This window comes from Enhydra lutris, unplaced genomic scaffold, assembly GCF_002288905.1.
Source record: "Enhydra lutris kenyoni isolate GAN:26980312 unplaced genomic scaffold, ASM228890v2 scaffoldscaffold86, whole genome shotgun sequence".
Lineage (NCBI taxonomy): Eukaryota > Metazoa > Chordata > Mammalia > Carnivora > Mustelidae > Enhydra > Enhydra lutris.
In genome coordinates, this window is record NW_019154170.1 from 5056316 (window position 1) to 5078218 (window position 21903).

The 21903-nt window shown below is 64.0% G+C and overlaps 2 protein-coding genes across 8 annotated transcripts in view; one reads left to right on the plus strand and one right to left on the minus strand.

Annotated features, from left to right (window-relative positions):
* Nucleotides 1-17967, plus strand: part of LOC111161660 (adaptor related protein complex 3 delta 1 subunit) — a 33553-nt gene extending 15586 nt beyond the window's left edge. Inside the window, exons 5-32 of one of the 3 annotated variants that reach the window (XM_022525428.1) lie at nucleotides 694-801; nucleotides 2310-2439; nucleotides 3260-3399; nucleotides 3546-3619; nucleotides 4871-4920; nucleotides 6223-6272; nucleotides 6678-6726; nucleotides 6974-7119; nucleotides 7203-7351; nucleotides 7422-7652; nucleotides 8249-8480; nucleotides 9396-9541; nucleotides 9784-9925; nucleotides 10584-10655; nucleotides 11341-11416; nucleotides 11844-12046; nucleotides 12492-12565; nucleotides 12672-12852; nucleotides 13197-13283; nucleotides 13683-13793; nucleotides 14763-14909; nucleotides 15258-15305; nucleotides 15729-15918; nucleotides 16180-16268; nucleotides 16349-16434; nucleotides 16521-16642; nucleotides 16736-16815; nucleotides 16962-17967. In XM_022525428.1, the coding sequence (XP_022381136.1) occupies nucleotides 694-801; nucleotides 2310-2439; nucleotides 3260-3399; nucleotides 3546-3619; nucleotides 4871-4920; nucleotides 6223-6272; nucleotides 6678-6726; nucleotides 6974-7119; nucleotides 7203-7351; nucleotides 7422-7652; nucleotides 8249-8480; nucleotides 9396-9541; nucleotides 9784-9925; nucleotides 10584-10655; nucleotides 11341-11416; nucleotides 11844-12046; nucleotides 12492-12565; nucleotides 12672-12852; nucleotides 13197-13283; nucleotides 13683-13793; nucleotides 14763-14909; nucleotides 15258-15305; nucleotides 15729-15918; nucleotides 16180-16268; nucleotides 16349-16434; nucleotides 16521-16642; nucleotides 16736-16815; nucleotides 16962-17057 (3309 nt within the window). In that variant the 3' untranslated portion in view covers nucleotides 17058-17967. The remainder of the gene's footprint in view (nucleotides 1-693; nucleotides 802-2309; nucleotides 2440-3259; nucleotides 3400-3545; nucleotides 3620-4870; nucleotides 4921-6222; nucleotides 6273-6677; nucleotides 6727-6973; nucleotides 7120-7202; nucleotides 7352-7421; nucleotides 7653-8248; nucleotides 8481-9395; nucleotides 9542-9783; nucleotides 9926-10583; nucleotides 10656-11340; nucleotides 11417-11843; nucleotides 12047-12491; nucleotides 12566-12671; nucleotides 12853-13196; nucleotides 13284-13682; nucleotides 13794-14762; nucleotides 14910-15257; nucleotides 15306-15728; nucleotides 15919-16179; nucleotides 16269-16348; nucleotides 16435-16520; nucleotides 16643-16735; nucleotides 16816-16961) is intronic. The other 2 variants (XM_022525426.1, XM_022525427.1) reach the window with 2 other exon arrangements.
* Nucleotides 17968-19177: 1210 nt separating this feature from the next.
* On the minus strand, nucleotides 19178-21702 carry LOC111161663 (IZUMO family member 4). 5 transcript variants are annotated; one of them, XM_022525433.1, is made up of 10 exons: nucleotides 21470-21702; nucleotides 21223-21303; nucleotides 21061-21132; nucleotides 20691-20717; nucleotides 20522-20597; nucleotides 20377-20424; nucleotides 20281-20295; nucleotides 19991-20008; nucleotides 19755-19769; nucleotides 19178-19478 (listed from the first exon to the last, which is right to left on the minus strand). In XM_022525433.1, the coding sequence occupies exons 1-10, from the start codon at nucleotides 21681-21683 to the stop codon at nucleotides 19388-19390; spliced, it is 657 nt and encodes a 218-aa protein (XP_022381141.1). In that variant the 5' UTR covers nucleotides 21684-21702; the 3' UTR covers nucleotides 19178-19387. The 5 variants fall into 5 exon arrangements, 4 of the variants coding, with proteins under 4 accessions (XP_022381141.1, XP_022381142.1, XP_022381143.1 ...); XM_022525436.1 differs by having other exon boundaries at nucleotides 19412-19478; nucleotides 19733-19769; XM_022525434.1 differs by lacking the exon at nucleotides 20691-20717.
* Nucleotides 21703-21903: the final 201 nt, after the last annotated feature.

A 21903-nucleotide genomic window follows, 5' to 3' on the forward strand; every position in this document is an offset into this window, starting at 1 on the left:
TACTTAGGAAAAGTAACTTTACTTAGGAAAGTCTCCCCAGGGGCGCCTGGGGGGCCCAGTCAATTAAATGTCTGCCTTTGGCTCAGGTCATGATCCCAGGGTCCTGGGATCGAGCCCCGCATTGGGCTGCCTGCTCAGCGGGGAGCCTGCTTCTCCCTCTGCCACTCCCCCTGCTTGTGCGCTTGTGTGCTCTTCCTGTCAAATAAATAAGATCTTTAAAAAAAAAAAAAAGGAAAGTCTCTGCAGAAGAAGTGTGTGATTCAAATGTTGTTTTGCTGGCGTCAAGGTGAGGCCGTTGGTGCGGTCCGTGCCGTGGGAGCCGCACGGAGTGACCAGGGCTCCGGGGTGGGCGTGTGCTGCTCTCGTGGCTGGTTCTCCTGCTCACCTGAGAGAAGAGAGTGGGGCCAGAGCCGGCCTGCCTGTGGGAGGGGCCCAGAGGAGCCATCCTGGCTGTCCTGGAGACCCCCCGGGAGCGACAGAGGTTCCTGGCTTCCACACAGGCCCCTCCACCCCGGGGCTCTCAAGCCCGCGGCCCCCTCGAGTGCTGGGACGCTGGGCTGCGACTGAGGGCCGTTCTTCCTGGAACTGGCTGGTGCTTGTCGCTCCTCATACAGGACCGACCCAGACCCCACGCCGGGAGCTGGTGACGCACTGTCGGCTCCTGCCTCCTGACGCTGGTCCCTCCCTTTGCAGGACCTGAGCAGCCCCAGCCAGTACGACACTGGCGTTGCGCTGACTGGCCTGTCCTGTTTTGTTACCCCAGATCTTGCCAGAGACTTGGCCAATGACATCATGACGCTGGTGAGTCTGAGTGTGCCCAGGCCTCTTGGCCTTTGCTCTGTGACACGATTTGGTCCGTCCGGGGCCTGAAAAACAGGTTAAACATCACACCAAGAACATTCGGGCGTGCAGAAACGGGCCGGGTTCCCCAGATGAGATGGGAAACCGAGTTGCTGTGCCCCCTCCCCCCACCAACCCCACGTGGGACCCAGCCTCGGGCCATGGTCACCTTCACATTCTTTCTTTACCTCCTTTCTAAGCCCTGCTTGGGGCCAGAGGTGGGTGGCGCCGGGGCCGAGTGCCCCTGCCACCCAGCACGTACCCCGCCGGCTCCCAGCTCACTGGCTCCCGGCAGGCAGTGCGCTGGCCGAGCGCAGTCCTTCCCGCACTAGTCCTGACGCCGTGTGTCTCTCTGTGGCCGTGGAGTGACTTCTTGTACTTCAGTCCATTTGAAGGGCAAAAGCCCAGCCACCGCTGACCTCCAAGGTGTCCAGGGCACTTTTCCAGAATGCGGGTGTCCTTACAAGTCCTGGTTCTCCGAGGCATCCGTCATTCACCCAGATCTCCAACTGACTGGGAGGCTGGTTCCCATCAGATTTATCTGGGCAGAGCAGACGGGTGGCTGCTTTCGTCTCCAGAGAGTTCTGTCCGTATAGGTCGGCCTGCTTGTCCTGCCGACGGATAGGTCCGGGCTTGTGGTTTCAGACCGCACGTGCTTGCAGCTTCTAGATCAGAGGCTGGTTCACCACAGCCCTGCCTCACGCAGCTGACCACCCGCTGTAAGTCGCTTTGCCCACACCTGGCCCCACTCTTCGGTTCATGTGGTGTCCCCGGTGGCTTTCGAGCTGCCCCCGCAGGACCCCGGACATTGCCCTTCTGGCCCAGGAAGTTGCCAGTGCGGCACTCGTGAAAGCAGCTGCGAGCGTGGGAGGACGCTCGTGAGTCGTGGGGCTGAGCGCATTCTCAGGGTGTGGCTCCCCGGGGCCCGCGCGGGTGGTAAGTGTGCCCACCTGAGGGCCAGCGGCCTTCCTGGCCAGAGCAGAGTTCTGAAAGGACGAGAGCTGCAGGACCTGGCACAAGAGAGACAGTGAGTTCCAAAAGGACGAGAGCCTAGAGCGCTAGACACCCCTCGGTGTCCTGCCCTGGGCACAGGCCTTGGCTGCTAGGGGAGTCGGAGGCCGGCGTTCACTGGCTGGTCTTCCAGCTCAAGTTCCCTCCCTCTCTGTCCTTCATTGGGTTCCAGTGAGTCTGAGAAGGGTCTCGGCCTTGGAGGGCAGGCCTAGAGTCCTGGACATAGGGAAGCTGGTTTCAGTTCCACTCAAGAGCTCCGTCCCGTGTTTGGGACGGTGGCGCAGGTTCGAAGGTCAGAAAGCAGACAGGCTGGAGAGAGGGTCTCCCTCCAGATGGCGGAGGGGAGACACGGGGAGGCGGAGGAGAGTGAGCAGGCCAGGTGCAGGGAGGTGAGCCAGGCAGATGCGGGGAACGGGAGCAGTGTGGAGGGGAGGCCGACCGGCCCTCTGTCCCCGCAGATGTCACACACCAAGCCGTACATCCGGAAGAAGGCTGTGCTGATCATGTACAAGGTGTTCCTGAAGTACCCCGAGTCGCTGCGCCCCGCTTTCCCCCGCCTGAAGGAGAAGCTGGAGGACCCTGACCCCGGTTTGTTGATTTACGATGGGACGGTGTAGGGGTGGAGGGTGTTGCAAGGAAAGAGTTGAGGGGCGCTAGGTCCTGGGACTTCCGTCCTCGTCCCACCACAGACAGCATTCCTGACTTTTTGGCACCGTGAGATGCCAGGTTTGCCTTCTGCCTTCCCCGCTCCGGCCCTGGAATCCACCACGCCTCCAAAGGAGCTGGTCCCGTTTGCTGGTGTGCGACACGGACACCGAGCTCCAGGCGCCGGGCGTCCCCTCTTCCAGCCACTCCGTAGACAGCCGCCATCCGCGCACGGGGGACATGCCTGGCCGGCTGGCCGTCTGTCCGCACGTTAGCGTTCATGACTATTCTGACGCCTTGAGTCTGGTCCCACGCCGCAGGGCTCATGCCAGCCTTCCTCCCGTTCTCCGGCAGTCCTTCCCTCATCGAGGACTCTCGGGGCTGAGCACACGTCACACGGCTTCTCTAAACGTGTGGCAGGGTTCCGCTCGTCTCAGGGGAACCTGCCTGCGATCGGGGCGAGGGGCAGGGAGTAGAAGTTTGGTAGGGGAAGCAGGAGCCGAGGCGGCAGGTGTGGCGGGTGTCCTGCACTGGAGTCTGGTCCTTCAGCCCCCGCAGCACTCCACTGACGCTTGGCTCTAGGAAGCTCGGTCCGCTCGGCGGTTGTGAAAACCACTTCCCCGGTGATGACAGTAGCAGGCACAGAGCAGGGCCCTCGCGCTTGGGGCGGCCGGCCTGCTGAGGAGGACAGTCCTCCCGCATAAGGGTACACCTCCGCATTGGCGGCACTTGTACCGACAACGGGCCCCACTTCACTCCACAGGGGTGCAGTCGGCGGCCGTCAACGTCATCTGCGAGCTGGCCAGGCGCAACCCCAAGAACTACCTGTCCCTCGCGCCACTCTTCTTCAAGCTGATGACCTCCTCAACCAACAACTGGGTCCTCATTAAAATCATCAAACTGGCAAGTATCCCTCCTGAACACCCCTTTTCTCACGGAGTGAGAAGGCCCTGGCATGTCGTGGGAGCACCACGGGCACGTGGATGGGGGTTGGAGTCTGTGCAGTCTGCCCCTGCCCCGAGTGACCCGCCGGCCTCTCTCTTCCCTAGTTTGGTGCTCTGACCCCCTTGGAGCCAAGGTTGGGCAAGAAGCTGATCGAGCCTCTCACCAACCTGATCCATAGGTGAGCCCCAGGCCCCTGGATGACCCCGTTGTCCGGCCCGTGCAGGCCTGCGCTCCCGCTGGGCATAGGGCTCTGGAGAGAGCCTCGGGCTGGAGAAGCAAATACACGCGCTGTGATTTTGCCCACAAGAGTGAACTGTGCCGCTGGGGCACTGGCCGGCCTTCCTGGGCCCCTGGGGGCTGGTGCATCCTTTCCCTGCGAATTTGTTTTGGAAACAACAACGGTAAAAGCGGAGGGAAGGGGAGCCCCTGGTTATTCTGTAGCCCGCGAGGAGATCTCGGCTGCCTGCTGGAAGAGCTCTGGACAGCTGTGTCCCTGGCCGGTTCTGGAATGTCGCCGGAGCCCCCACACCACTCAGGGCCTGTGTGCGAGTTGTGGGGCTAAGTGGCAGGTGGCATAGGAGATCCTGCTCCCCAGGTCCCCTGGAGAGGTAGCCATGGGCAGCCATGGGCAGTGGAGGAACTGGGATCTCGAGGCCACATCAGACCTGGAGCTGTGTGCTCTGCAGGCGGCCCTGGCCTCCGTCACCAGGCTCAGGTGCAGATCAGACAGGAAGATAATTGGGCAGAGCAGGTGCTTGGGCTGCAGACCTCTTCAGTTTTAGACGCCCGCCGTCCCTGAGTGTGTGGTACGGCGCCATGGTTTCCAGAGGGGATTAGCAGGAGGCCGTCAGTCTGGCGATCACGGATGCAGACAGGCTGCTGGCCCGTGCTCTGGACACATGGCAGCCACTCTCTCGGCTTTTGGGGACTTGGGATCCCGAGTGTCAAGCATGAGAAGATCAGAACAGATTAGACATACCCGGTGCCCGCCCATGGTGGTGGCCCTGGGCTGTGCCTGCCACATCCCCTAGACACCCCTGGTGGTGCCGCAGCCGTGGCCTTCCGTGCTCTGCTCGCCTGTGTGCTGGCACACCTCACTGTCCCCTGCGTCCCCCCCCACGGTGGAGCCAGGTGGTGAGGTCCCGGCTGGGAGAGGCACTGAGGGGGATCGGCTCTCCTTCGCGGGCATCACACAGTGGACAGGTTCCGGGAACATGCTCAGTGGCCAGAAGTGTCAGAGGCCCCATGAGCAGTTAGGGAGACCTGCGTCCCTCGGGGAATGCCACCGACCCGGGTGACAGCGGTGTGTGGGGCGGCCAGCTCCTGCCCTAGCCCTCCTTCAGACTCCGAGAGCAGGCAGCAGACAGGCGCTTTCCCTGCGGCTCTCCGGCGACCTGGTCCTCACGCCTCCGCTCTTCTCCTCCCGCAGCACGTCTGCCATGTCCCTTCTCTACGAGTGCGTGAACACGGTCATCGCAGGTGAGGCCTGGCCGCCGCGGTGCGTGAAAAGCCCTCCCCACTCCTACCCTGGGCGCCAGGGTGGGGCCCCATGGTGCAGGGAGTATCCCGGGCTCCATCGCCACATGTCGCTGCCAGCCCCCTCTGGAGCCCCTTGGGAGGTGGGGACAGCTTGTGGCACACCTGCCGGCAACACTTTTTCCCCTTAGGGAAAGGTGGGTTTTTTGTTTTGTTTTGTTTTTTTGTTTTTTCAGATTTTTCTTTATTTGACAGATTATAAGTAGGCAGAGAGGCAGGCAGAGAGAGGGAGGAAGGAGGCTCCCCGCTGAACAGAGAGCCCGATGTGGGGCTTGATCCCATGGCACCGAGATCATGACCTGAGCCCAAGGCAGAGGCTCAACCCGCTTAGCCGCCCAGACGCCCCTTCCCTGAGGAGTTCGGAGCAAGTCTCAGGCGTGGTGCTGTTCCCTGTGCCTGCTAAACATAGGGACCTGCCGTTAAAAGGGTTCGTGATTCGGGACCGGGAGCGCTCCTGGTCTGACTCTCCTTCGAGTCCTGTTTCAGTCCGTCTCCAGCGAGGGCCGCGCAGAGCGCTGGCCGATGTGTTTCCGCACGTTCAGCAAGCTGAGCCCCTCCCACGTTGTTGGTTGGAGCCAGAGTCGTGGCCCACGGGTCGCCGCCTCCCTGCCTGCCTGTCTGCCCGAAGCTGCTAGGGAAGCCAGCTTCCGGTCCTTCCTCAAGGCCCTGTGGCAGCCTGAAATCCAGCCGTTCGCAGGAAGCTGCTCCAGGGTCCACACTCTGATTAGAGCCGTGTGGGCCCTGAGGCCCCATGACACTGGTGGAGAGGGCAGGTGCCTTTCGGGACCAGCTGGTGCCCAGAGGCAGCAGATGCAGGACTGGAGAGCCAAGTCTGTCCGCAGTGGTTGGTGGGGGAAAACGGGGTATGGCAGGGTCAGAGCTGTCCTTGGTGATGGGCACGGGGCTTGGGGGCATAGGTTGACGAAGAAGGCCTGGCATGTGGCAGGGTTGGTGGGTCTCAGGTGGTTCTCAGAGCCAGGCAGGTGGGGTTGGCCCGGGCTCTGTGGACCTGCCCTGGATGGGGGTGCCTGCCGTGAGGCTGTGGTCTGTGCTCCTGGCCATAGAGACTCAGCAGCCAGATGCCGTCTCGTGAGCCAGCCTCTCCAGGAGAGCAGCCGGACCCACTGCTCCTGGCGTGCTGGTGTTGGTGTGTGGTGTCCCGGTGCCTGCGGCGGACGCGTGTGAGTGGGCCTCTGCATGTGGGTGGGGCCTGGCCAGTTCCTGAAGTGAGGGTTTCTGTTCCAGTGCTCATCTCGCTGTCCTCTGGCATGCCTAACCACAGCGCCAGCATCCAGGTGTGTCCCCGGGTGCAGACAGAGCGGTGCGGCCGTCAGGGGCAGCCTGGGGAGGGGATGGGGGGTGGGGATGTGCCGGCTGGCCGTGCAGCCAGTCGTCACTCACGGCCCCGGCCTGCCTGCGTCTGTGCAGTTGTTGACAGCTGGCGGAGGGGCGGGGGTGGGGACACAATCGTTAGTGCCCCCGGAAGGCGCTGGGGTGTTGGCGTGTGCGTCAGTGGGCGCTTCCCAGACGTGCCCCTGTGGGTGCCTGCGGGCAGGGGCCTGCCCCGAGTGGGGCCCGGTGTCTTTCATCCCTCCCTGTCCCAGGGCCTCTGGGCTGGATCAGGCTATGTGGCACGCCTGGGGTCACCGACTTCATTGTTGTCTCAGGAGGTGTGACCGGTGTTGCCTTCTCCTTTGCAGCTTTGCGTTCAGAAATTGAGGATCCTGATAGAAGACTCCGACCAGAACCGTGAGTCCTTCCTCACCTCTGCGGGGCCGGGGCTTCATGTGCGTGTGGGTCGCACGTGTGAGGTCACTGGGGTTTCTCTCCCAGCACCCAGCGTGCTGCTTAGGACCTCTGGGGGCCCGCGCGCGGCTGCTCCTGACCATATCTAGGTGGTTGGGCTCGGGCTGCAGACCCGGCCTCGCTCTTTCTGTGTAGGCCCTGGAGCCCGTTAGGGCGCGTCCAGGTTAACTGCATCTCGCCATCTCCACAGTGAAGTACCTGGGGCTACTGGCCATGTCCAAGATCCTGAGAACACACCCCAAGTCCGTGCAGGCCCACAAGGACCTCGTCCTGCAGTGTCTGGACGACAAGGACGAGTCCATCCGCCTACGGGCCCTGGACCTCCTGTACGGAATGGTGTGTGCCCAGCCCGCCTCCTGCCGGCCCAGCCCCGCCCACACCTGCCCGCCCCATGCTCACCAGCTCCCCCCCGCCCCCAGGTGTCCAAGAAGAACCTAGTGGAGATCGTCAAGAAGCTGATGAGCCACGTGGACAAGGCTGAGGGCACGACGTACCGGGACGAGCTGCTGACGAAGATCATCGACATCTGCAGCCAGTGCAACTACCAGCACATCACCAACTTCCAGTGGTCCGTTCCCCACAGCCCGGGGGGGCGGGCGCCCGTGCAAGGGGCACACCTTAAGGGCTCCCTCCTGCAGGTACATCAGCGTCCTGGTGGAGCTGACCCGGCTGGAGGGTACCCGCCATGGCCACCTCATTGCAGCACAGATGCTGGACGTGGCCATCCGCGTGAAGGCCATCCGCAAGTTCGCCGTGTCGCAGATGTCCGCGCTGCTCGACCGCGCGCACCTGGTGGCCAGCAGCACCCAGCGCAACGGCATCTGCGAGGTGCTCTACGCCGCCGCCTGGATCTGTGGGGAGTTCTCCGAGTGAGTGCGGCCCGGAGGGGGGCAGTGGGCCAGCACTCCCGTGTCCCCGGGCCCCCGGCAGCTGCCCCAGTCTCTTTCCCGGGCTTTTCCTCTGCCAAAAGAGTTCATTTACACGCGCATATTCCACCCTGAGAACAAGCGAGAAGCCGGGCGGTCATAGACACTCCGCCCCCAGATGGCGTTGTCACTGTGCTTTTTTTTTTTTTTTTTTTTTAAGAATTTATTTATTTATTTGACAGAAAGAGAGATCACAAGTAGGCAGAGAGGCAGGCAGAGAGAGGGGGAAGCAGGCTCTCTGCTCAGCAGGGATGCTGAGGCAGATGCGGGGCTCGATTCCAGGACCCCGAGACCACGACCTGAGCCGAAGGCAGCGGCCTAATCCACTGAGCCACCCAGGCGCCCCTGTAGCTGTGCTTTTTGCTCCTCTTCCGCCCGTTTTTCCCTGTGGCCCGTCTGTGACCGTCTGTTCATTCTTAGAGTCGTCTCTCTTCTTGCCCAGATGGGGGAGCGCGCACGTGGGAGCCCTGTCGCGGGGCGGCCTGGGCCTGGGAGTCCCCACCGGACCGGTGTGCTCATGGGGCCCTCCCTGTCCACAGGCACCTGCAGGAGCCCCAGCAGACCCTTGAGGCCATGCTGCGGCCCAAGGTTACCACCCTGCCCGGCCACATCCAGGCCGTGTACGTGCAGAATGTGGTGAAGCTGTACGCGGCCATCCTGCAGCAGAGGGAGCAGGCGGCGGAGCCGGAGGCAGCCCAGGACGTCACCCAGCTCATGGTGGAGCGGCTGCCACAGTTCGTGCAGAGCGCGGACCTGGAGGTCCAGGAGCGGGTCAGTGTCTCTCGGGGGCTCCCGCATCTGGAAGAGCCTCTGTCTCGGGCAGTGGCCAGCTTTGCCTTTCCCCAAGGGCAGCTTGGAGAACTCCAGTTTTCCAGGGCTCCACCCTAGCGGGGCACGTGGGCAAGTCCGGGCCCTCGTGGTGGGGGAGGCGCTGGATGCTGGCCCGCAGGTGGGGCGGGGTGGGGGGACGAGACAGCAAACAAGCTGGAGCCCGTCACCAGCCTTCCAGGGAAGCATCCAGTGGACAGCGGGTTTCTAGGCAGGTGAGGACCGGGGTTCTTGCATGGGGAGAGCTGGTTGGCACATGCGGCGTGACAGCGGGCCAAGCGAGAGTTCGAGCCGGCACTGTGGGCCCCGCGGCCAGGCCACTGCTGGTGCTCCGGGGGCGACACAGGGCCTTCCGTCTGCAACTGCACATGAGTGTTGACGGTCACTCGGTGGGCCCCGTTGCTCCATAGTTGAGGGCAGCTGCGTGCCGTCAGCTCAGCTGGTGGTCGTGGTCCCCACCGAGCGTCACTCTGGGAGCCATGCTCAGGCAGAGTCCTGAGTCGCAGCCCGCAGAGGACGGCAGCACGGAGGTGCCCGTGTGCCTCCTGGAAGCAGGCTCTGTGGCTCATCGGGGGCACCCGACCCGTCCGAGCGGTTCTCGCGGGTGACCGTGCCCCCTCTGCTCGTGACTCCACGTCTTCGCCGTGGGCTGGTCTCTTCCTTGCCGGATGTTCCTGCCGGGGAACCCCTGGCTTCTGGGAGCCTTCGGATGTTCTCAGTGCGGTTCGGGCAGAGCGCTTCCCGCTCGCCCGCCTTGGGCTGGGCTTCCCCGTGGTTTGAACAGTGAGCCGTGGAGACCGGTGGCCTTCGGAGCCGGGCCTCTGTGACCCCCTTGTGACTTCCCTGTGGTCCCCTCAGGCTTCCTGCGTCTTGCAGCTGGTCAAGCACATCCAGAAGCTTCAGGCCAAGGACGTGCCAGTGGCAGAAGAAGTGAGCGCCCTCTTTGCAGGGGAGCTGAATCCAGTGGCCCCCAAGGCACAGAAGAAAGTTCCAGTTCCTGAAGGGTGAGCTGTGCAGCCGGCCAGAGGACATGGGCCGGGATGGCGGAAACGACAGTGAGAGCAGAAGTGCGGGGGGGCGTTTCCCAGCGTGTCTGTCCCGGGTGGCTGTGTCTCGAGCAGCAGCTGAGCCTTCATGTCCTCGTCTCCGAGAGGACGGAGGTGCTCCCACTTGGTGCGTGACCCGTGAGCGTCCGGCACTGGGCGCACAGGCCGGAGCTGCCCTGTGACCTCCCCGCATCTTCTAGCCTGGACCTGGACGCTTGGATCAACGAGCCGCCCTCGGACAGCGAGTCCGAGGACGAGAAGCCCAAGGCCATCTTCCACGAGGAGGAGCAGCGCCACGTCAAGCAGCGGCAGCCGGAGGCTGACGAGGAGGAGCTGGCCCGGGTGAGCCATGGCTGTACAGAGGCAGGGCGCCTTCCCACCAGGGCCTACGGGGCAGAGGGCCTCGCCCAGAGCCCGCGGGTGCTGTGCGCCGTCCTAGTAGATCGGGCTTTGGGGCTGTGCTTCTCCAGGGAGCATCGAGCTACCCTTTGGAGTCTGGGTTGGGTTTTGTCGAAACACGAAGCGGCTTCTCTGGAGCGCACAGCGCGCCGAGGGGGCCTGACCGGGTGTCCGGGCCTGCTGCTTTGCGCCTCCGGGCCGCGGGACTTCAACGTGCACGGTCAGCCTGCAGCAGAGCAGACGCGCTGTGTCCTCCCCTCCCCGTAGCCCGCTGTGTCTGGCTCCCCTGTTTCCGGATGAGCAGGGCCCCCCAGAGCCCCTTCCCCCACCCGTGCGCAGGCCGAGCCTTCAGACGATGTGACCTCCCAGCTCGGCTCTTGGGAGCTGAGAGGCCTCACACGGCTCACCCAGCCTCTCTGAGCTCCCGTCCTTGAAACCGGAGATGGTCGCCCCCACGTCCCGGAGTCATTCCTGACCTCAGTCCTGCGCCCGCATGGTCTTCCTGTTGGCTGAGGGCTGACGGTGAAGTTCTGTGGTCTAGCAGGGAGGGTGTGTATCCCACGTGCATTCATGGACGTGCACTTGAATCCTGTCCCTGCAGCGTCGAGAAGCCCGGAAGCAGGAACAGGCCAACAACCCGTTCTACATCAAGAGTTCCCCATCCCCCCAGAAGGTACGGCTGGTTCCAGGTCGTCCTCTGGAGACTGTTGTCCCCCACAGCCCCCAGGGCCCCATCCACCCTGGGGAGGACATCCAGTTCCAGCTGTGGGGCAGCGCATCACTGTCCCGGTCACCCCACATGGCCTGGCTGCCGGGCGGGTCCTGCCCACGACATCGAGTGAAGGCAGCATGCCGTGCCACAGCTTGACCCGTGTCCTCCCCGTGCTGGGCTCCCCCAGGCCGGCAGGGCCGCACACACGCACTCTCGGTTCCCTTCTTTGGGATTGCCAGGTCACCCCGTGACTGCTCAGCCTTCTCAGGGCCTGCAGACGGCCCCTGCCTGCCACGTGTGCCCTCGCTGGCTCGCATGGCGTCCGGCTCTCTGACTGGCCGCCCTGGGGGCCGCCAAGTGCTCACTGGGCTCGGGTTTGCATCGCTCCTCTCAGCTGAAGTGGTGACGCAGACAGGAAAGGCGGGTGGAAGCTTCCCCCGACTGGAACTTGTTCACAGTGACAGACCAGTCTCGCAGTCTGTAGGGAGCCATGCTGTCCCCCCAGATGCCCCGTGGCATGTGAGGGCCCCCAGCGGGATCCCGCACATCCCAGGCCATCCGCGCATTCCGTGCTGGGCCGTGGCTGCTGAACACACGTCCCTTTCTGTCATCTATTCTGCCCGGTAACACTTCGGTGCTTCTCCAGCGGTACCAGGACCTGCCAGGCGTGGAGCACATACCGGTGGTGCAGATAGACCTGTCGGTGCCCCTGAAGGTGCCAGGCAAGTATCAGCATGGGCCCTGGCACCTGGGGAGCCCCTGTTGGTGAGGGGATGGCAGCCGGGTCCAGTTCCCAGGTGGCATCAGGCCCGGCCATGCCTCTTGCCACGCACACTTTCGGCTAGACCTATGCTGCCGCCTCGGCTGTGGTAGGTCCCAGCTGGGAGGGTAAACGGGGGTCAGAGGCCAAGGGCCCATGGTGCCCCCTCATTCCTTCCCTAGGCCCCAATCCCCCACCTACCCCCACTGCTCTGGCCTGCCCGTCAGCATTCAGAAAGCCCATGCTCGCCTCCCTCTAACACAGACCACGGTGGGCTCTCCCACTGAGCCCCTGGGGGCCCCCTTGCCCACACGCGGCGCTCAGGGCTGGAGGCGGTCCGGCTGATGGTAGGGCAGTGGCCGAGTGCTGGGTTCGGTGCGCACCCACAGGGATGCCCGTGTCGGACCAGTATGTGAAGCTGGAGGAGGAGCGGAGGCACCGCCAGAGGCTGGAGAAGGACAGGAAGAAGAAAAAGAAGAAGGACAAGGAGAAAAAGGGCAAGCCACGGCGCCACGGCTCACTGCACACGGAGAGCGATGAGGACATCGCCCCGGCACAGCAGGTGGACATCGTCACCGAGGAGATGCCTGAGGTCAGCCCCGTGGGGCGCCCCCACCCTCGCGCCCGTGGCAGAAAGCGGGCTCCCTCGTCGCGGCTTCCTCTGCCCGCAGACCCTGGAGAGGGCTCTTGAGCTGTGAGTGGGAGCCCACATCCCAGCCTCGTTTCCTGCCCCAGATGAACTCTCCTCTCCGGTGTGGGCCTGGTTGTCCCTTTTTTTTTTTTTTTTTTTTTTAAGATGTTATTTTTTGAGAGAGAGAGAACATAAGGAGGGCAGGGGCAGGGGGAGAAGCAGACTCCCTGCCCAGCGGGGATCCTGACGTGGGACTCGGTCCTGGTACTCCAGGATCATGACCTGAGCCGCAGGTAGTCACTTAACCAGCTGAGTCCCCCAGGCCCCCAGATTGTCCCTTTCTAGAAGGGGTGGAAGGGTTCCACGGACCTTTTGGGCTGAGACACAGCATTCGTCTCTCCCTCAGAACGCTCTGCCTAGTGACGAGGACGACAAAGACCCCAACGACCCCTATAGGGCCCTGGACATCGACCTGGACAGGTAAGCGGGGCAGGGCCGAGATGGGGCCGGGCCTGCCCCGGGCCTGCCCCAGGCCGTCGGTGTTCTCTGTGTTCCTGTCCTCTCACTCTGTGGCCCGCCTGCCCAGGCCCCTAGCCGACAGCGAGAAGCTGCCTATCCAGAAACACAGAAATGCAGACACCTGTAAGTCTCCGGAGAAAGAGGATGTCCCCGTCACGGAAAAGAAGATCAAGAAGCTCAAGAAAAAGGAGAAGAAGCACAAGGAGAAGGAACGCGAGAAGAAGAAAGGGAAGGAGGAGGAGAAGGTGGTACGTGGGTCCCGCAGAGCCCCCATGCTGACCTTCCCGTCAGTCTGTCTGCCCGTGGGGTGGTCACGCCAGGGGAGGGCTGGGGGCTGTAAAGCAGCCTGGACCCGTGGGCCGGGCCGCTTTCTCTCGGGCTGCTGTTGGGACGTCGGAGGCTGCTTGTTACAATGGAGAGTGAGCTAGGAGTGCCCCCGGCCTCCGGCCCTGACGTTGCGGTCGGCTCCCTGTGCACGTGGGTCCCAGAGCTGAAGCTGCCCTATCTGGTTGGGGGTGGGAACTTCCCCCACCCCCGGTGCCGTCTGTAGCCTGTCCTGTTTTAGCCCAAAGCCTCTCTTTTGTGGTTTCAGGGCGAAGACTTGGACTTCTGGCTGTCCACCACGCCGTTGCCTGCCGTGCCCCCGGCCCCAGTAAGAGCCCCGCACGGTCCTCCACAGGTTGGCGGGGGGCACGTGCGTTTACCAGCCTCAGTCAGTTTGCCTCTCCAAGGCATTCAGGGATGTGGGATGTTGGGGCGCCCTTGCACAGACCAGCCAGGTCCCGTGCCTGTAGTCTGGCCCAGTCAGTGGCCGTAGGAACGGCCCTCAGCACGGCCTGGGCTCCTGTGCCGGACGCGGCCTCGAGCTGTTGCTTCCTCTTAAGGATGAGGCTGGGGGGGGCGGGCCTCAGGCCGCTCACGGTGCCTGCAGCCTGCTTCGGACCTCTGCCAGCTGCTTGCACTGTCCGGTGGCCACACGCCTTGGTGGGAACCAGGGAGGCTGGGTTGGGATGTGGTGGGGGTGGAGGACGCCTGGGCCCGGCTGCCCGCCTGAGCCCCCCCACCCGGCTTCCTGCAGGAAGAGCCCGGAGCAAACGCCGTCATCGCTGCCACTCAGGAAGAGGGTGAGGAGGCCAGGAGAGAGGAGCCGGGTGACAAGGACGACAACGACGAGCGGGACCCTGAGAAGGTGGGAGTGGTGCCCGTCCCAACTGTCAGGGAGCGGGCTGCGCGGCCGTGCTGCGGACTCGGGCCGACTGCTGAATCCTGTGGGGCGGGGGTGGGGGCTGCTGGGGCCGGGGCGGGGTCCGGTTGGTGTGCTTTGGGCTTCTGTTGTCACGACAGTTTTGCTGTCACTTGTATGTGGTAAAGGTCGTTTCTTTAAGGTGTGTGGTTCAGTGGTATTCAGTGCATCCACAAAGTTGTGCCATTCTCTCTAGTTCCAGAATGTTCTGTCACCCCAAAAGCAACCCTGCCCCCATAAGCCATCACCCCCCATTCTCCCCAGCCCCACAAGCCCCATTCCCGTCCGTGGAGGGGTCTGTTCTGGATGTGTCACGTGTGGACTCACACCCAGTGTGGACTGTGTCTGGTGCCCTCCTGGAGCGTTGTGGGCTCGGGGTTCGTCCCTGGGGCAGTGCGTCGGAGCACCTGGCTCCTGTCCATGGCCGAGGGACGCTTCTGCGTGTGGTGGACATGATTTGTGCCTTCACTCTCCCACTGAAGTTTCTACCTTTCGATTTTTGTGGGTCCTCTCCTGTGAATGTGGGTGGGCGGGTTTCTTCGTGGACGTGTGTTCTCGTCGGCTCGGGTGCAGTGGGGAGCTGGCATCTGGGTTTTTACTGGTCTTCCTGTGGGTTGTGCCTGTGGCCAGTGACTGTCCCGCTGAGCGGTGGGCCTTCGTGTCCTCACTTCCATCCCATGGGCCTGGGACTTGCCACTCTGTCCACTGTGACACGGGCTGGCTGCTCCGTCGGCTGTGCCACGAGCACTCCTGAGCTTGGCTCATGGATCCCGCGTCTCAAGCCACATGCCACACGGGGGGTGTCGCCGGCTGTGTCTGCAGCCTCCTGGGCCCCCGCGGTCTGGGCCATTCCTCGCTGTGGGCGCCATTGGCCAGAGAAGTCTGGGAGTTGACATTGATCATGTTTTGTTCCAGAAACCTTCTAAGCATAAGAAGAAGAAGCACAAGAAGGAGAAGGAGGAGAGATCAAAAGACAAGAAGAAACCCAAGAAGAAAAAGCCTGCCAGCGACGGGGCGGCAGAGCCCGTGGAGAATGGCGCTCTCGACGAGGACCCTCTCCCGGTGAGGGGTGCTGCGCTCGCCTCCCATGGGCCCGGGGCGCCCCCGCAGCCGGGCTGAGGATAGGAGCCGCGGGCAGCAGGGCCTCGGTGGGCGCGGGTGGGTGAGCCCCGGGGGCTCTGGGCGTCAGGGAGGCAGTGCTATCATGTGGCAGGAGTCGCTGAGGTGCGGGCACGTGTTGTCCAGGCCCTGGGGTCAGGGGTTTCCTTGCCCCCTCCCCCCGCCCCGTTCTCACGGTCCCAGCATTTCCCATGTGGAGCCCTTGGCGCGGGTCATGGCAGGCCCCGTTCTGTGGGCGGCTGCCACCTGCGAGTTCTGTCTGGCCAAAGCTGTGTTTTCTTTTGTTTCCAGCCCATGTCCAGCTACTGCCTCCTGGCTGAAAATGCCTACGTCAAAATGGTGAGCAGTGTGGGTAACTCAGAGCACCGGGGCCGGGGGCACACTGGGGTCCTTTCTCTGGGTGTGTGGAGGAGGCAGTGGGGTCTTGGGGATAGCGGGGGCTTCAAGTGTCTCTGTCCCAGGGCTCCTGCTCCTAGAGCCTCCTGCACTAGCGCCTTTCCGGTGGGGGGAGGTGCACGGGGTACTTTTGGTGGGTGGGCCCGAGGGCCGGTGTGATGGGCAGCGGCCGGCAGAGGAAGGGGGAGAGCGGCTTGAACCGCAGGCCGTGCCAGAGCCCTGTTTCTTGTTTGGGTTTTGGGGAGTTTTGCTTCTCGGAGGTGATCCGCATTTGCCCAGCAAGCGTGGCTGGCACTCCTCAGGCCCCTCATGCAGGCCCGGTAGGGGGCCTGGGGGGCACAGGCTGACCCCGACCTTGCCTCGCAGACATACGACATCCAGGGCAGCCTGCAGAAGGACAGCCAGGTCACTGTGTCCGTCGTCCTGGAGAATCAGAGCAGCAGCTTCCTGAAGAACATGGAGCTCAGCGTGCTGGACTCGCTCAACACCAAACTGGCCCGGCCCGAGGGCTCCTCCGTCCACGATGGGGTCCCTGTGCCTTTCCAGTTGCCCCCAGGTGTGTGGGCCGCCGGCAGGACACTGGGGCTGGGGGGAGGCCGGGGGCTCCTGCTGGCAAGACTCATCCACTTGGTCCTGGGGACCCCCCACCCTTGTCACCTGCTGTCCCTCGGGGGCTGAGCCCAGTTTTCTGACCAGGGTGGGCAGCGCCAAGAACAGGCCCTGGGTGGGGTCACATCCCTGCCACCTGCCAGGGTGCGGGACGGCAGCCGGACGCCGCCCCACGCCACTCTCGGGCCCACGCCTTCCCCCTCCCCAGGCGTCTCCAACGAGGCCCAGTTTGTGTTCACCGTCCGAAGCATCGTCACGGCCCAGAAGCTCAAGGGGACCTTGTCCTTCATTGCCAAGGTAGCAGGGCTCGAGGCGGTGTCGGGAGCCCGTGGGACGGTGCCCCGCACCCTGCTCATTCTGTGCGCCTGCTCCCGCAGAACGATGAGGGCTCGACCCACGAGAAGCTGGACTTCCAGCTGCATTTCAGCTGCACCTCGTACTTGGTCACAACGCCCTGCTACAGGTGCGCCCCTCCCCACAAAGGAAGGGACCACCGGAGGGGGCTGGGCAGCCTGCCTGTCATCAGCCTGTCTTGTGTCCTTCCCACAGTGATGCCTTTGCCAAGTTGTTGGAGTCTGGGGACCTGAGCATGAGCTCAGTCAAAGTTGATGGCATTAGTATGTCCTTCCAGAATCTTCTGGCAAAAATCTGTTTTCATCACCATTTTTCTGGTAAGAGATGGGACGAGGCTTCTGAGGCTGGGGTGGCGGTGCCTCTGCTCCCTGCGGGCCGGCTCCGGCCTCACCCCGCACCCCCTGTTGCAGTGGTAGAGAGAGTGGACTCCTGCGCCTCCATGTACAGCCGCTCCATCCAGGGCCACCACGTCTGCCTCCTGGTGAAGAAGGTGAGCCCCGGCCTGTGCAGAGGCGGGACCCTCATTTGGGTTCTCAGAACACTGAGCGAGGCGCTGTGAAAAAGCTAAAGGACGAACATACCGTTGGGTTTTTCATGCCGTATTTCAAAATTCTGTGGTGGTTTTCCCATTTGCAGGGGGAGAAGTCCGTTTCCGTCGACGGGAAGTGCAGCGACGCGGCGTTGCTGGGCAGCTTGCTGGAGGAGATGAAGGCCACACTGGCCCAGTGCTGAGCCGCCGAGGCCTCGCCCTCGCTGGGACGGGGCGCTCCTGTTGGCCGGGCGAAGTGATGCGTCGCGTTGATGTATCCTGTCGGCGTTTTTACTTTGACTCTTTGCACTCTTTGGGGGAAGCGCTGAGGCACCCCCCTCGGGCAGGGCCTGCGGTAGCGAGGCCACCCGGGTAGCGGATGGAACCGCCGTCCGGGCTGCAGGTACGCCATGGACGGCACCCAGTGGTATATCCTGCTCCCGGGAGGCCATCCGAGTCCCCCAGGTGCCCTGCCCGCGGGCACCTGCTCACTGCAGAGACACTCCTCACCCTCCCAGCCGTGGGTCAAGACACCTGCTGGCCAGAGGGTCGTGTAGGCTGCTGTCCGTCATGTTCTTTGCGTCCCACCACGTGTTCGTGTGTCGGACCGGGGGGCTGCCACCCACGGTGGGGGTCCGGTCGGAAATCCCAGTGGCGCAGGACCCAGACCCTGCTGGTTCACGGTGTCCCCTGTACTGAGCTGTGTGTCCGTCGGCAGTGTTTGGTGAGTGGTGGGGCCGTTGGGGATTCCAGGTCCTTCCCGTCGCTGAACGCTCCGCTGCCAGGAAGGCGGACTCCTGGGGTGGCCCGGCCCCGGACCGTAGCCCACGGAGCGAGGCACGGAGACCCCCACCTGTGAGGCACGCTGCCTCGGGGCGGGGTGGGAGGGTGGACGGTCCTCGCTGACGTAGCTTCCTCCTGATGCCCACGGTCACTTTAGCATGTAGAGTAACCTCTTCCGGAATCTTGTGCCGTGGCGCTAGAACGTCAGCACTGTGTGACGTGTCATGTAAGGATCGATTTGCCGTCGACATTCCCAGGTAGAGGAGAGAGACGTATCACGCTGCTGTAATGATTTTGTGTCAAGATGATCCAATAAACTTGTGAAACAGACGCTTATCTGTTGGATGTCCTGCCCGTGTCCGCGCGTGCCTGGTGGTCTCAAGGGGACCGCCTCACACCCAGGGGCTCTGGACAGTCCTCGAGCTGACGGGGGTCCGTCCTGCCCATGCGCCCGTCCCCTCATGGTGGAGGTCGTGTCATCGCCGTACACCCCAAGCTTGGGCGGTGTGGCAAGGAGCCGCCTGACCCGTGGGCTCCAGGAGCCCCACCGGCGATGCCTGGTGGACGTGCCCGCCCTTTGGGGCACCTCGCTAGCGAGCGGCGCGTGGGTAAGCGGCAGTACAGCTGCTGTGAGGCAGGTCCCACCCGTGTTGGTCTGACCTGCCGCATGCCCGCTGGCCTTACACCGCACAGACAGGGTCAGTTCAAGACCAGTAAGGCGGGGTCAGTGGACAGGAAGCCAGATAAGCTCGAGCTTGAAATCGCGGGCGGGAGAGCACGGAGCCTAAGCACAGATGGGCAGACCCACCGGCCACCAGTGTCCCCGCTTGATAGTATGTCCAGAAGCACCAGCCACGAGGCGTTCTCACTCTTCTCAGTGGACAAAGTCACGTGTCCTGTACCATGCCAGACCCCTTGCCGGCCCCTCACCTTCCTTGCTGCTGCCTGGGAAGCACCGAGGCGACAGACCCCACGTTGACGCAGCGAGGGTGGTTCTGGCCCGGCCACCAGCCCGCACCCCCCACTCCCATCCCCTGGGTGGGTGCTCACCGTGAGACTGCCGCTCTCCACAGCCCACCAGCATGTCGCTCCCCACGTGCCCCATGCGCTTGTCCTGACGCGGATGGACCGCTGCCAGCAGCACTTCCAGGCACAAGGCCACCTCCAGGCAGGACTCTGGTCCCCGGGTCCCTTGCTTGCCCGCCCTGCAGATCAAGTGCTTGGGGCCCCTCGTAAGCCCCGTGGAGGGTTTGCAGAAGGAAGAGACGCAGCAGGACTGTTCTGTGCTCCTGTGACTCAGGTTTGGCCCAACGTGGCGTGAGCCCTGAGAGGCGCCCGAGCTGGCCACAGTTTTCACCAAACCGTGGTCTCTGAGTCCTCAGGGCATCTGCCCCACAAGCTTGTTTCCATCCCAGCCAACCCAGTGGCGTTCAGACAGATTGCACTGGAACGGGCGTGGACGCCCCTCTGCCCACAGTCCTGTCCCCGTGCTCGAGACCAGGATGGGTTGACCCCTGTTGCCCTGAGAAAGACTGCTCCGTGATGAGAAATGTCAGGGACGTTTAATCATTGCATCTAATAGCTCAGGGACCTTGCCCGACAAAGCCACACACCCCTCCCGGGGGCCCCAGGCTCGGACGGGAGAGGAGGAAGACGGCAGCAGCCTGCTCCAGGGGGTCAAGCTGGGACAGTCCAGCTGAGTCCTGGCTCCGCCTCCAGGCTGGGGCCGGTCTGGTGAACCCGGTGCTCGTCAGTGCTGTGTCAGGCACTCGGAAGCGTTTTCTAGAGTCAGGTTGGCCAGGTGTGGGGGCTCAAGACACGTGAAGCTCGGGGATATCAGACTGTTGGAGAGACATGAGTGCCCTCAGCCCTCCGTCCCTGTTCCACCTCCTCGCCCCTGCCAGGGTCTTTGCTGGGCCCCTGGGGCCTGTGACAGGGCGCAGACAAGACCTTCGAAGCTCAGTGTCATGCCCAGCACTCCCACAACGGGCCGCAAAAAAACGGGCGGGGGTGGGGCTTGGGCAAATTAGCCATTGGGTTTTGATCTCTGGCTTACGGAGCCCACCCACCCAGAGACCCCGGCCCAGGTCCTCACAGCCTGCCTCTGAGCCACTCACAAGGCCGGAGTGGTTCTGTGCGTCCAGGGGAGGAGGACAGCTGATGATTATTCATGAAGCGATCGCTTGGGTGTGGTTGCAGAGGTGACGTCTGGCTTGTCCCAGGTGCCAGGGATCCCCGCCAGCTGTGTCTGCCCTATCCAACCCCTCCCAGTCTGTCCCCACCTCCCTTTCAGAAGGCCTGGCCAGGGCTTTGGAGAGGACAGGGCGGGGATTGGGGGTGAGGGGTGGCTTACCTTGTGTTCGTGTCCTCTCTGAAAGACACGACAGAGTCTCTCTTAGCCCCAAGCTTTAGGGCTGGTGGCCCCCAGGTCCCTGCACTGGGGCAAATCCATTCTTGGGGGCCCTCCCCAGCTCTGACCACTGTCTGGCCCCGCTGGCGCCAGCCAAGCCCAGAGGTGCTCACGGAAGGAAGGGCTGGGGTCCGGAGCCCAGGGGCCAGGTGCCGCCTCCTGTGGCCGCCACAGCTCATACTCACCCACGAGGGCTTAAAGCACACTCCCTGCCTCTGATAAAACTCACGTACTTGTGCCACTTGTTTCTACAACGACAGCGAGGTTGGACTCGGGTTGGCAGGGCTGAGGTCGGGCTGCCCTCCCGGAGCCCAGCCGCCTCAACTCACATGTATAGGAGGAGGCCCTGCACGGCTGTTTCCCACTGCACCGACGACCTGCAGGCACACGGGGTGTGCAGATGGGGAGGCCCCGGGTCCGGAGCCCCGCCCTCCCCAGGCCAGGACCTCCCCTTGCCCTGCGGCTGCGCCCTACTCGCAGTTGTAGCCGAAGCAGATGACGTGCGAGTCGGTGCAGTTGGTGCAGGAGATGGTCTGGTACTGGAAGATGCCTGCAACACACAGGAGGCAGCCGCGGGCTCCCCGCCTCGGCCTCCGGGGAGCTTCCCCGCCGGGCCCCGCGGGCTGCACCGGGCCTCACTCACCACAGTGACGCTGACAGTCAATGCGGCCTGTGTGGGCACAAGAGCACCAACCTGCCTGTCCCCTGCCCCGCCCACCCTTCCTGCCCGCCCAAGGCTCCCCCAGGGTGGCGCTCAGCCTGGGGGCCCAAACGCTGGTGGAGGGCAGCATGCTTCCAGGGACCGGCAGGGGCAGGTGGCAGGGAAGGGCGGGCGGGGGTTACCCAGTGCCTCGGCCCAGTCGCTGGAAGGGGCCCTGCCTTGAGGAGCTGCCCTTCTGTCCCCTTGGTGTTCTGTGCGGAATGCACCCTGCCAGCCCCCCGCCTGACCTCCGGGGACTTCCGAGCCGCTCCCGGGGCCCTCCCCCACCCGCCCGGGCTCTCCATTTGCTCACTTTCGATGATGGCATTCTGGATGAGGTGCACCTGCTCCCGGAAGATGGCTCGCAGCTCATTGGGGAAATACCCTGATGGGGGTGGGCAAGAGAGAGGTGAGGCTCGGGCAGGGGGCGGAGGGGCCCGTGTCCGTTTCCCGCGCGTGGCGACTGCCCGCTCACCGGGGAAATACATCTTCCCCTGGTACAGCTGATCCATCTTCAGGTACACGGCGTTCGCCACCTGGTTCAGCTTCTCCCGGGCTGCGGGCGGGAGGGGGCGGCAGGTGAGCGGCCCGGGCCCGGTGTCCGGCAGCGCTGGGGGTCAGGTGGGGTCGGGGTCAGGCGGGGCCGGGGTCTGGTGGGGCCCGGGGTCTGGCGGGGCCGGGGACGCACCCAGGCGGGCGCCGCCTCCCCTGCGCTCACTCACTGATCTCCGCGGGGATGGCCAGGTGCAGCTCCTTCATCGTGTCCTGGCCCCAGTCGGTGAGCAGCGAGCCCGACACGGGGATGTCGCCCACCCACCAGGACTTGAGGTTCACGTGATGGCGGTAGAAGGAGAACTTTTCCGAGAAGTTGCTGTGGCAGTGCAGGCAGCCGCGGGCCAGCGCTGCAGACAGGCCCAGGCACAGTAGCAGGGCCATGGCCCGCCCCCGCCCGCAGCCCGCCAACCAACGGCGCCTCCCGCGCCACGCCCCCGGCGCCGGCCCAGCCCCGCAACGGACAACTGCCGGCCCCGCCTCCGGGCCCCGCCCAGATCGCCCCTCCGAGGGCGGGGGGGGGGGTCGGCCGCGCCCCACGCATGCGCCCAGGACACGCGCAAGCTCCTCCTTCCGGGCTGGTCCGGGCGGGAGGACCCGCTCC

Bases quoted from the DNA above. Each gene is read 5' to 3' on its own strand.
- LOC111161663 (XM_022525433.1), bottom strand. From the start codon at position 21,683: ATGGCCCTGCTACTGTGCCTGGGCCTGTCTGCAGCGCTGGCCCGCGGC. The intron at 21,133-21,222 runs GTGAGCGGGCAG...CACCCCCATCAG, and splicing joins GGGGAAGATGTATTTCCCCG to GGTATTTCCCCAATGAGCTG. The intron at 20,425-20,521 runs GTAGGGCGCAGC...GTGTGCCTGCAG, and splicing joins TGCTTCGGCTACAACTGCGA to GTCGTCGGTGCAGTGGGAAA.